Consider the following 13,449-nt stretch of genomic DNA (forward strand, 5'->3'; position numbering starts at 1 on the left):
TTTGGACACTGGTGAACAGCCTTCGCTGTGTTTTGGACACTGGTGAACAGCCTTCGCTGTGTTTTGGACACTGGTGAACAGCCTTCGAACAGCCTTCGCTGTGTTTTGGACACTGGTGAACAGCCTTCGCTGCACAATGATACCACACGGGACCAGACCCGTAATCACCTGCACAATGATACCACACGGGACCAGACCCGTAATCACCTGCACAATGATACCACACGGGACCAGACCTGTAATCACCTGCACAATGATACCACACGGGACCAGACCCATAATCACCTGCACAATGATACCACACGGGACCAGACCTGTAATCACCTGCACAATGATACCACACGGGACCAGACCCGTAATCACCTGCACAATGATACCACACGGGACCAGACCCGTAATCACCTGCACAATGATACCACACGGGACTAGACCCGTAATCACCTGCACAATGATACCACACGGGACGAGACCCGTAATCACCTGCACAATGATACCACACGGGACCAGACCCGTAATCACCTGCACAATGATACCACACGGGACCAGACCCGTAATCACCTGCACAATGATACCACACGGGACCAGACCCGTAATCACCTGCACAATGATACCACACGGGACTAGACCTGTAATCACCTGCACAATGATACCACACGGGACGAGACCCGTAATCACCTGCACAATGATACCACACGGGACGAGACCCGTAATCACCTGCACAATGATACCACACGGGACCAGACCCGTAATCACCTGCACAATGATACCACACGGGACGAGACCCGTAATCACCTGCACAATGATACCACACGGGACCAGACCTGTAATCACCTGCACAATGATACCACACGGGATCAGACCCGTAATCACCTGCACAATGATACCACACGGGACCAGACCTGTAATCACCTGCACAATGATACCACACGGGACCAGACCTGTAATCACCTGCACAATGATACCACACGGGACCAGACCCGTAATCACCTGCACAATGATACCACACGGGACCAGACCCGTAATCACCTGCACAATGATACCACACGGGACGAGACCCGTAATCACCTGCACAATGATACCACACGGGACGAGACCCGTAATCACCTGCACAATGATACCACACGGGACCAGACCCGTAATCACCTGCACAATGATACCACACGGGACCAGACCCCGTAATCACCTGCACAATGATACCACACGGGACCAGACCCGTAATCACCTGCACAATGATACCACACGGGACCAGACCCGTAATCACCTGCACAATGATACCACACGGGACCAGACCCGTAATCACCTGAACAATGATACCACACGGGAGCAGACCCGTAATCATCTGCACAATGATACCACACGGGACGAGACACGTAATCACCTGCACAATGATACCACACGGGACGAGACCCGTAATCACCTGCACAATGATACCACACGGGACCAGACCTGTAATCACCTGCACAATGATACCACACGGGACGAGACCCGTAATCACCTGCACAATGATACCACACGGGACCAGACCCGTAATCACCTGCACAATGATACCACACGGGACCAGACCCGTAATCATCTGCACAATGATACCACACGGGACCAGACCCGTAATCACCTGCACAATGATACCACACGGGACCAGACCCGTAATCACCTGCACAATGATACCACACGGGACCAGACCCGTAATCACCTGCACAATGATACCACACGGGACCAGACCCGTAATCACCTGCACAATGATACCACACGGGACGAGACCCGTAATCATCTGCACAATGATACCACACGGGACAAGACCCGTAATCACCTGCACAATGATACCACACGGGACGAGACCCGTAATCACCTGCACAATGATACCACACGGGACCAGACCCGTAATCATCTGCACAATGATACCACACGGGACGAGACCCGTAATCACCTGCACAATGATACCACACGGGACTAGACCCGTAATCACCTGCACAATGATACCACACGGGACTAGACCCGTAATCACCTGCACAATGATACCACACGGGACTAGACCCGTAATCACCTGCACAATGATACCACACGGGACCAGACCTGTAATCACCTGCACAATGATACCACACGGGACGAGACCCCGTAATCACCTGCACAATGATACCACACGGGACCAGACCCGTAATCACCTGCACAATGATACCACACGGGACGAGACCCGTAATCACCTGCACAATGATACCACACGGGACCAGACCCGTAATCATCTGCACAATGATACCACACGGGACTAGACCCGTAATCACCTGCACAATGATACCACACGGGACGAGACCCGTAATCACCTGCACAATGATACCACACGGGACCAGACCCGTAATCATCTGCACAATGATACCACACGGGACTAGACCCGTAATCACCTGCACAATGATACCACACGGGACCAGACCCGTAATCACCTGCACAATGATACCACACGGGACCAGACCCGTAATCACCTGCACAATGATACCACACGGGACCAGACCCCGTAATCACCTGCACAATGATACCACACGGGACTAGACCCGTAATCACCTGCACAATGATACCACACGGGACTAGACCCGTAATCACCTGCACAATGATACCACACGGGACCAGACCCGTAATCACCTGCACAATGATACCACACGGGACGAGACCCGTAATCACCTGCACAATGATACCACACGGGACCAGACCCGTAATCACCTGCACAATGATACCACACGGGACCAGACCCCGTAATCACCTGCACAATGATACCACACGGGACCAGACCCGTAATCACCTGCACAATGATACCACACGGGACCAGACCCCGTAATCACCTGCACAATGATACCACACGGGACCAGACCCGTAATCACCTGCACAATGATACCACACGGGACCAGACCCGTAATCACCTGCACAATGATACCACACGGGACTAGACCCGTAATCACCTGCACAATGATACCACACGGGACCAGACCCGTAATCACCTGCACAATGATACCACACGGGACCAGACCTGTAATCACCTGCACAATGATACCACACGGGACCAGACCCGTAATCACCTGCACAATGATACCACACGGGACCAGACCCGTAATCACCTGCACAATGATACCACACGGGACCAGACCTGTAATCACCTGCACAATGATACCACACGGGACCAGACCCGTAATCATCTGCACAATGATACCACACGGGACCAGACCTGTAATCACCTGCACAATGATACCACACGGGACCAGAACCGTAATCACCTGCACAATGATACCACACGGGACCAGACCCCGTAATCACCTGCACAATGATACCACACGGGACCAGACCCGTAATCATCTGCACAATGATACCACACGGGACTAGACCCGTAATCACCTGCACAATGATACCACACGGGAGCAGACCCGTAATCACCTGCACAATGATACCACACGGGACCAGACCTGTAATCACCTGCACAATGATACCACACGGGACCAGACCCGTAATCACCTGCACAATGATACCACACGGGACCAGACCCGTAATCACCTGCACAATGATACCACACGGGACCAGACCCGTAATCACCTGCATAATGATACCACACGGGACCAGACACGTAATCACCTGCACAATGATACCACACGGGACCAGACCCGTAATCACCTGCACAATGATACCACACGGGACCAGACCTGTAATCACCTGCACAATGATACCACACGGGACCAGACCCGTAATCACCTGCACAATGATACCACACGGGACCAGAACTGTAATCACCTGCACAATGATACCACACGGGACCAGACCCGTAATCACCTGCACAATGATACCACACGGGACCAGACCTGTAATCACCTGCACAATGATACCACACGGGACGAGACCCGTAATCACCTGCACAATGATACCACACGGGACCAGACCTGTAATCACCTGCACAATGATACCACACGGGACCAGACCTGTAATCACCTGCACAATGATACCACACGGGACCAGACCCGTAATCACCTGCACAATGATACCACACGGGACCAGACCCCGTAATCACCTGCACAATGATACCACACGGGACCAGACCCGTAATCATCTGCACAATGATACCACACGGGACTAGACCCGTAATCACCTGCACAATGATACCACACGGGAGCAGACCCGTAATCACCTGCACAATGATACCACACGGGACCAGACCTGTAATCACCTGCACAATGATACCACACGGGACCAGACCTGTAATCACCTGCACAATGATACCACACGGGACCAGACCCGTAATCACCTGCACAATGATACCACACGGGACCAGACCCGTAATCACCTGCACAATGATACCACACGGGACGAGACCCGTAATCACCTGCACAATGATACCACACGGGACCAGACCCGTAATCACCTGCACAATGCACGCTGCACAAAAGCCAAAACGCAGCACAGGTACTCACACGACCAACAGGCATTGTAACAATAATCAACAGCCCAATGGTGAACTAAAGGGCACATTTATGCAAATTACAATCAGTGGGAATGGGGACCAGGTGTGTGTAATGACACAGTTCCAGAAGGATCCGTGACAGGGTCAGCTGTTATAAAGTTGCCTTAATGTTGCTTTGCTTCTCACTTCTCCGATTTTTATAAAATGTATTTCTTTATTTTTTTAGCAAGGAAACAAAATGTTTCTGCCTTCATATAAGTACTATATAAGGAAACAATGTGCCTAGCAATAAACTGAGACAAAAAAAAATGTTGTTATGCCTAACATGACAATTCATATCATTTTTCCAAAATGAATTATTGTTAACTTAGATTTCAAAGCTATAAAAACTAAGCTACATATGTTTAACCTCCCAGTAATTTATAGGGTAAATAAAAACACCAACGTTTCGGCATCACTGTGCCTTCTTCAGGATAATGTCGTGAATTCTTGAACCAGGTTATGTAGATCAACAGTGTAATAATTAGTGCAACCGATGACAATAGAGAGGGGTGTGTCGTAATTACTAGGTTGATGAGAATGAATTGATCGAAAACTGTTAAGACAACAGTCCACAGTATTTTGAATATATTATTCCATTGTTATCATTAGCATTAGCATGACATTATTATCAACATACTTTATTGTTTCAATTAATTTCACCTATTTAAATATTTCCAAATTTCCTACAAATATTTTATATCTTTTTTTTAAAATGTAATCTCATGGCAGTGGATTTCTTGTTCCCCCCGACGTTTGCGTTACTTACTGGGGGTGTTGTCCTCGACGTTGGCCCCGGTGTCTCCGCCCCCTCTGTTGTATAAAAAACGCTCACTGTTGGTAGAGGAGCCAGAGGTAGCGCTGTCTGTGGATAGATGGTCTGACAGAGGGACTCTGCGTCTGTCAACGGCTTGTCTCTTCCTGTTTGGTGGTTACTTCAGGATCTCGCCGGAGGTATATTAATCCAGCACTACTAATAAGATCATCCGGTTCGATAGGATCATTAAGCTCGTCTCGTCGGTCGCAGTTGTAAATGAGAACTTGTTCTCAACTGGCCTACCTGGTTAAATAAAGGTGAAATTAAAAACAAATTAAAAAGTAGAGCTTACTGTGAATTGTGTCGATCTCTGTAATATCCTTTTTTTTTTTTTTTAAGTTGTTCAATGATCAAAGTCATCAGGTCCAGTGAACATCCGAAAACATCCCATCTTCTCCCTCAAATATACAGGCATTGAGCATGTTGCTCTACCAAGGAGAGGAGGTAACATGGAGATCCTACTACTGCAGAGGGAGGCCTACAGGATATCCAATTTAAAAACATTGACCCCTAGTGGTCTGAATATGGACTTTTGATCTCATGCCCATGCTCTTGTGACCAATTATATTTTCAGTAAACAGGTCTTGTAAATGAATGTATTCTTTCTATAGCTTATCAGAGTACACCAAATATGTTCCCCCTGGTTGATGATGCTTACTATGCATTATGGTTGAACCAAAAGATGACATGTAACATGTTTTTTGTTGTTGTAAGGAACTGGAAATATTTAAATATATTCACTACCGGTCGAAGGTTTTAGCATACCTACTCATTCAAGGGTTTTTCTTTATTTTTTTTTACTATTTTCTACATTGTAGAATAAACTCCTTCAAGGCTGTTGGAAAAGCATTCCAGGTGAAGCTGGTTGAGAGAATGCCAAGAGTGTGCAAAGCGGTCATCAAGGGAAAGGGTGGCTATTTGAAGAATCTCAAATAGAAAATATATTTCTGATTTGTTTAACACTTTTTTTGGTTACTACATGAACCCATGTTTGTTATTTCACAGTTTTGAGGTCTTCACTATTATTCGCTTTGTCATTATAGGGAATAAGAATAAGGCTGTAACGTAACAACATGTGGAAAAAGTCCAGTGATCTGAATACTTTCCTAATGCTCTGTATGTTCTGTTAAAGGGACTGAACATAGGATATTCACGTACATATTGTTTTATGCAGACTGATATTTTTCTTTTGATAATGAGAAGTGTGAATTTATATTTTTCTACAAAGAAATTATAATGAACCAGATAATTGACCGTTGGAAAAAATATGTTTATTAAATTCTATTGAGAGAACCAGCCAACATTCTCATGTCTCATAAGTTCTCCTATTTTACAGGAAACACATAATTTGTTTTCCTTATCTCAATCCTGAGACCTGTAACAAACACGTCATAAAACCATGAATTTTGTTTTTTTTAATTACAGTAACGTTTTATCCTAAGCCTCAAATAAAACGAGGTTAGCTACAAAACTGTAAATGTTTCTCTCTAACCAATTTGTGCTTTTTGAGGTTGTTTCGGGGTTTTTTTTAAATCATTTTTTTTCCATTTTAGGTTTAAAAACATTATTTATTTTTTTTTACATTAAATGCACTATGTGGGTTGAATTCTGTAACAACACAGAATTTAACAATTAATAAGAGTCCCATGATGGTAGTGACTGCCCATTACTGCTTATCATTTATTAACCATCATTTATACACAGTATGACTTTAATTAAATATTTCAGTTGTTGTGTATATTACATTGGTTTTAGGCCAATTTCATTACTTTATTATTTCATTCCCAGTCATCATCTCACCTCAAGTCAAAATGTATTTGTCACGTCGAACATAACAGGTGTAGTTTCATGACTTCCGCCGAAGTCGGTCCCTCTCCGTGTTCGGACGGCGTTCGGCGGTCGACGTCACCGGCCTTCTAGCCGTCGCCGATCCACTTTTCATTTTCCATTTGTTTTGTCTTTGTTTTACACACCTGGTTTCAATTCCCCAATTACCTGTTCATTATTTAACCCTCTGTGTTTTCCCCGTGGTTTTTGTGCATGTTTGTTTATTGTAAGTTCGGTCCGTTGTTTGTGGGCCTGGTGTTACTTCATGTATTTTGATATTTTGAGTAAAGTTCCTTGCGTTACTCATCTCTGCTGTCCTGCGCCTGACTCCTCTGCACCAGCTACACCCAGATCCTTACATGTAGACCTCACCGTGAAATGACTACTTACAAAGCCCCTAACCAACAATGCAGTGACTCCTCTACACCAGCTACACCCAGACCACTACATGTAGACCTCACCGTGAAATGACTACTTACAAAGCCCCTAACCAACAATGCAGTTCAAGAAATAGAGTTAAGAAAATATTTACTAAAACTAAAGTATAAAATAAAATAAAAAGTAACACAATAACATAACAATAACGAGGCTACAGTGCCTTGCGAAAGTATTCGGCCCCCTTGAACTTTGCGACCTTTTGCCATATTTCAGGCTTCAAACATAAAGATATAAAACTGTATTTTTTTGTGAAGAATCAACAACAAGTGGGACACAATCATGAAGTGGAACGACATTTATTTGATATTTCAAACCTTTTTAACAAATCAAAAACTGAAAAATTGGGCGTGCAAAATTATTCAGCCCCCTTATGTTAATACTTTGTAGCGCCACCTTTTGCTGCGATTACAGCGTAAGTCGCTTGGGGTATGTCTCTATCAGTTTTGCACATCGAGAGACTGACATTTTTTCCCATTCCTCCTTGCAAAACAGCTCGAGCTCAGTGAGGTTGGATGGAGAGCATTTGTGAACAGCAGTTTTCAGTTCTTTCCACAGATTCTCGATTGGATTCAGGTCTGGACTTTGACTTGGCCATTCTAACACCTGGATATGTTTATTTTTGAACCATTCCATTGTAGATTTTGCTTTATGTTTTGGATCATTGTCTTGTTGGAAGACAAATCTCCGTCCCAGTCTCAGGTCTTTTGCAGACTCCATCAGGTTTTCTTCCAGAATGATCCTGTATTTGGCTCCATCCATCTTCCCATCAATTTTAACCATCTTCCCTGTCCCTGCTGAAGAAAAGCAGGCCCAAACCATGATGCTGCCACCACCATGTTTGACAGTGGGGATGGTGTGTTCAGCTGTGTTGCTTTTACGCCAAACATAACGTTTTGCATTGTTGCCAAAAAGTTCAATTTTGGTTTCATCTGACCAGAGCACCTTCTTCCACATGTTTGGTGTGTCTCCCAGGTGGCTTGTGGCAAACTTTAAACGACACTTTTTATGGATATCTTTAAGAAATGGCTTTCTTCTTGCCACTCTTCCATAAAGAACAGATTTGTGCAATATACGACTGATTGTTGTCCTATGGACAGAGTCTCCCACCTCAGCTGTAGATCTCTGCAGTTCATCCAGAGTGATCATGGGCCTCTTGGCTGCATCTCTGATCAGTCTTCTCCTTGTATGAGCTGAAAGTTTAGAGGGACGGTCAGGTCTTGGTAGATTTGCAGTGGTCTGATACTCCTTCCATTTCAAGATTATCGCACAGTGCTCCTTGGGATGTTTAAAGCTTGGGAAATCGTTTTGTATCCAAATCCGGCTTTAAACTTCTTCACAACAGTATCTCGGACCTGCCTGGTGTGTTCCTTGTTCTTCATGATGCTCTCTGTGCTTTTAACGGACCTCTGAGACTATCACAGTGCAGGTGCATTTATACGGAGACTTGATTACACACAGGTGGATTGTATTTATCATCATTAGTCATTTAGGTCAACATTGGATCATTCAGAGATCCTCACTGAACTTCTGGAGAGAGTTTGCTGCACTGAAAGTAAAGGGGCTGAATAATTTTGCACGCCCAATTTTTCAGTTTTTGATTTGTTAAAAACGTTTGAAATATTCAATAAATGTCGTTCCACTTCATGATTGTGTCCCACGTGTTGTTGATTCTTCACAAAAAAATACAGTTTTATATCTTTATGTTTGAAGCCTGAAATGTGGCAAAAGGTCGCGAAGTTCAAGGGGGCCGAATACTTTCGCAAGGCACTGTATATACAGGGGGTACCGGTACCGAGTCAATGTGCAGAGGTACAGGTTGGTTGAGGTAATTTGTACATGTAGGTGGGGGTAAAGTGACTGTGCATAGATAATAAACAGCGAGTAGCAGCAGTGTACAAAACAAATGGAGGAGGGGAGGGGGGGTCAATGTAAATAGTCCTGTGGCCATTTGATTAATTGTTCAGGAGTCTCATGTCTTGGGGGTAGAAGATGTTTAGAAGCCTTTTGGTCCTAGACTTGGCACTCCGGTACCGCTTGCTGTGCGGTAGCAGAGAGAACAGTCTACGACTTGGATGGCTGGAGTCTTTGACAATTTTATGGGCTTTCCTCTGACACCGCCTGGTATAGAGGTCCTGAATGGCAGGAAGCTTGGCCCCACTGATGTACTGGGCTGTACGCACTACCCTCTGTAGCGCCTTACGGTCTCGTCACTAGCGAAATCACAACGAAGGCTAGTCACCAGTGAAACACAACGAAGGCTAGTCACCAGTGAAACACAACGAAGGCTAGTCACCAGTGAAACACAACGAAGGCCAGTCACCAGTGAAAAACACAACGAAGGCTAGTCACCAGTGAAACACAACGAAGGCTAGTCACCAGTGAAACACAACGAAGGCTAGTCACCAGTGAAACACAACGAAGGCTAGTCACCAGTGAAACACAACGAAGGCTAGTCACCAGTGAAACACAACGAAGGCTAGTCACCAGTGAAACACAACGAAGGCTAGTCACCAGTGAAACACAACGAAGGCTAGTCACCAGTGAAACACAACGAAGGCTAGTCACCAGTGAAACATATAATGAATGCTAGTCACCAGTGAAACACAACGAAGGCTAGTCACCAGTGAAACACAACGAAGGCTAGTCACCAGTGAAACACATAATGAATGCTAGTCACCAGTGAAACACATAATGAACGCTAGTCACCAGTGAAAAACACAACAAAGGCTGGTCACCAGTGAAAAAACACAATGAAGACTGGTCACCTGCCTATGCTGGTCTATGCTGTTTTTTTCATCAAGGTGTTTGGATGGGTTTAGGAGAAGAAATTATATTTTCTGAAACACTGTATTTCCCACATCCAAACACTTTAGAAAATGGGATAGAAAAATGCTGTATGCACACACACACACACACACACACACACACACACACACACACACACACACACACACACAAATGCTTTACACTCACACACACACACAATCACCACCACCCTCCCATAAACACACAGGTTTTTGAGTACCTGACATTGCTGTTGTAGATGTTGAATGTGAGACACACTATTCCCAGTAGAATCCCTAGTCCAGCAAACACAGACACAGAGACAAAGAGCTTCTGAGAGAGGAACCTAAACTCCTCGATAACCACCGTCTGATCTGCTGGGGGGTCTGGACCTGCGCGGAGAGGAGAGGAGAGGAGAGGAGAGGAGAGGAGAGGAGAAAAAGAGGAGAGGAGAGGAGAGGAGAGGAAAGGAGAGGAGAGGAGAGGAGAGGAAAGGAGAGGAGAGGAGAGGGGAGGAGAGGAAAGGAAAGGAGAGGAGAGGAGAGGAGAGGAGAGGAGAGGAGAGGAGAGGAGAGGAGAGGAGAAAAAGAGGAGAGGAGAGGAAAGGAGAGGAGAGGACAGGAGAGGAGAAAAAGAGGAGAGGAGAGGAGAGGAGAGGAGAGGAGAGGAGAGGAGAGGAGAGGAGAAAAAGAGGAGAGGAGAGGAGAGGAGAGGAGAGGAGAGGAGAGGAGAGGAGAGGAAAGGGGAGGAGAGGAAAGGAAAGGAGAGGAGAGGAGAGGAGAGGGGAGAGGAGAGGAGAGGAGAGGATAGGAGAAAAAGAGGAGAGGAGAGGAGAGGAGAGGAGAGGAGAGGAGAGGAGAGGAAAGGAGAGGAGAGGAGAGGAGAGGAGAGGAGAGGAGAGGAGAAAAAGAGGAGAGGAGAGGAGAGGAGAGGAGAGGGGAGAGGAGAGGAGAGGAGAGGAGAGGAGAGGAGAGGAGAGGAGAGGAGAGGAGAGGAGAGGAGAGGAGAGGAGAGGAGAGGAGAGGAAAGGAGAGGAGAGGAGAGGAGAGGAGAGATCATTATTATAATGAACCCTTCTTTTTTTTCAAGTAAATTGAATGAGAATACAATCTCATTATAGCATTGACCAGAGAAAGACTTGCTGAGGTAGAACGAGCCCGTTGGAAGTTAGGGATGATTAGGTGTCCAAGGAAGTATGTTGATCAGGATGAGACTAAAGCCAGGACACCAGGGTTCACAAACCTTACTCTTATGAGTGCCATGGGTATTTTAGTGACCACAGAGAGTCAAGATCTCGATTTAACATCACAACTGACGGACAGAAACCCTTGCAGGCCAGGGGGAGGGAGGGACAGGGAGAGAGAGGGAGAGAGGTGGAGGGACAGGGAGAGAGAGGGATAGAGACAGAGGGACGGGGAGAGAGGGGGATAGAGACAGAGGGACAGGGAGAGAGAGGGAGAGACATGGAGGGACAGGGAGAGAGGGGGATAGAGACAGAGGGACAGGGAGAGAGAGGGAGACATGGAGGGACAGGGAGAGAGAGGGATAGAGACAGAGGGACAGGGAGAGAGAGGGATAGAGACAGAGGGACAGGGAGAGAGAGGGAGAGAGATGGAGGGACAGGGAGAGTAGAGGGGGATAGAGACAGAGGGACAGGGAGAGAGGGGGAGACATGGAGGGATAGGGAGAGAGAGGGAGACATGGAGGGACAGGGAGAGAGAGGGAGACACAGGGAGAGAGGGAGAGAGAGGGACAGGGAGAGAGAGGGATAGAGACAGAGGGACAGGGAGAGAGAGGGATAAAGACAGAGGGACAGGGAGAGAGAGGGAGACAAGGAGGGACAGGGACAGGGAGGGAGAGAGATGGAGGGACAGGAAACAGGGGATGGGAGAGTGATGGAGGTAGACAGATGTAGGGATGAAGGAGGAGGTAGAGGTATATGAAGAGAGCTAGAAAGTGATAGATGAAGGGAGATGGTGAAAGAAAGAGAGAGAGAGAGAGAGAGAGAGAGAGAGAGAGAGAGAGAGAGAGAGAGAGAAATTAACATGTACATAGCATCCCAGGCACTAAGTGGATGGTTCTATCTGTCACTGTGTTCATATCAAAGACATTCCACCATGCAGGATTGGGTTCACCCAGCGTTCATATCAAAGACAAGGGTGGCAGGCACACACAGACAGCACACAAACCCAGCACCAGGATTAAAAGCAATATGGGACCACAGCCAATGGAAAGTGGGCTGATGGTTCATGGAGATTAAACACAAAGAGAGAAAGGGGAAGGGAGAGAAAGAGTGATAGGATAAAATAACAGGGATGAGAGGAGGGAGGAAAGAGGAGGGAGGAAAGAGGAGGGCTAGAAATAACAAGACAAATTAGATGCTTTGGGAGAGAAAGAGAGAAACCGAGTTAAGACGGGAAATGAAAGAGAGAGAAAGAGAGCAATAGCAGTAGGTAGCAATAGGTAGCTACATGACTTAAGTGAAATGTGTTGTCCAGCCTAGTCCTTTTTCTCTGACTGTATCGGAGTCTGCATCAGACACAGCAGGAGGGAGAGAGGGAGAGATGAAGGGAGAGAGTGAAAATTGAGAGAGATAGAGAGACAGAAAGAGAAAGAGAGAGAGAAAGATATATATGTATATAAAGAGAGGGAGGGGAGAGGGAGAGGGAGAGAGAAGGAATCACAGAGAGATAAAGAGAGAGAGAGTCAGAGAGCGGGAGCGAGAGTGAGAGAGTCAGAGAGCGGGAGCGAGAGCGAGTCAGAGAGCGGGAGCGAGAGAGTCAGAGAGCGGGAGCAAGAGCGAGAGAGAGTCAGAGAGCGGGAGCGAGAGCGAGAGAGAGCGGGAGCGAGAGCGAGAGAGAGAGAGAGTCAGAGAGCGGGAGCGAGAGCGAGAGAGAGCGGGAGCGAGAGCGAGAGAGAGAGAGTCAGAGAGCGAGAGCGAGAGAGAGAGAGAGTCAGAGAGCGAGAGCAAGAGAGAGAGAGTCAGAGAGCGGGAGCGAGAGCGAGAGAGAGAGAGACAGATGTCTATCAGGCTTCTATCTCTCCTTCAGTGATCTGATAGCATTACAGAGCAGCAGTGGTAAGCTAACCACAAACACACAGCTCCCATTTCCAGCCA

At 46.7% G+C, this 13,449-nt stretch overlaps 1 protein-coding gene across 1 annotated transcript in view; it reads right to left on the reverse strand.

Moving 5' to 3' along the window:
• The window catches only part of LOC110487865 (gamma-aminobutyric acid type B receptor subunit 1), a 198,377-nt gene that overhangs the window by 27,805 nt on the left and 157,123 nt on the right, over window positions 1-13,449 (reverse strand). Inside the window, exon 15 of the mRNA XM_090227436.1 lies at window positions 10,573-10,723. Within this exon, the coding sequence (XP_090083562.1) occupies window positions 10,573-10,723 (151 nt within the window). The remainder of the gene's footprint in view (window positions 1-10,572; window positions 10,724-13,449) is intronic.

The sequence above is a fragment of the Oncorhynchus mykiss genome, chromosome 30, assembly GCF_057628025.1.
Source record: "Oncorhynchus mykiss isolate SJ-2025 chromosome 30, ASM5762802v1, whole genome shotgun sequence".
NCBI classification, from domain to species: Eukaryota; Metazoa; Chordata; class Actinopteri; order Salmoniformes; family Salmonidae; genus Oncorhynchus; species Oncorhynchus mykiss.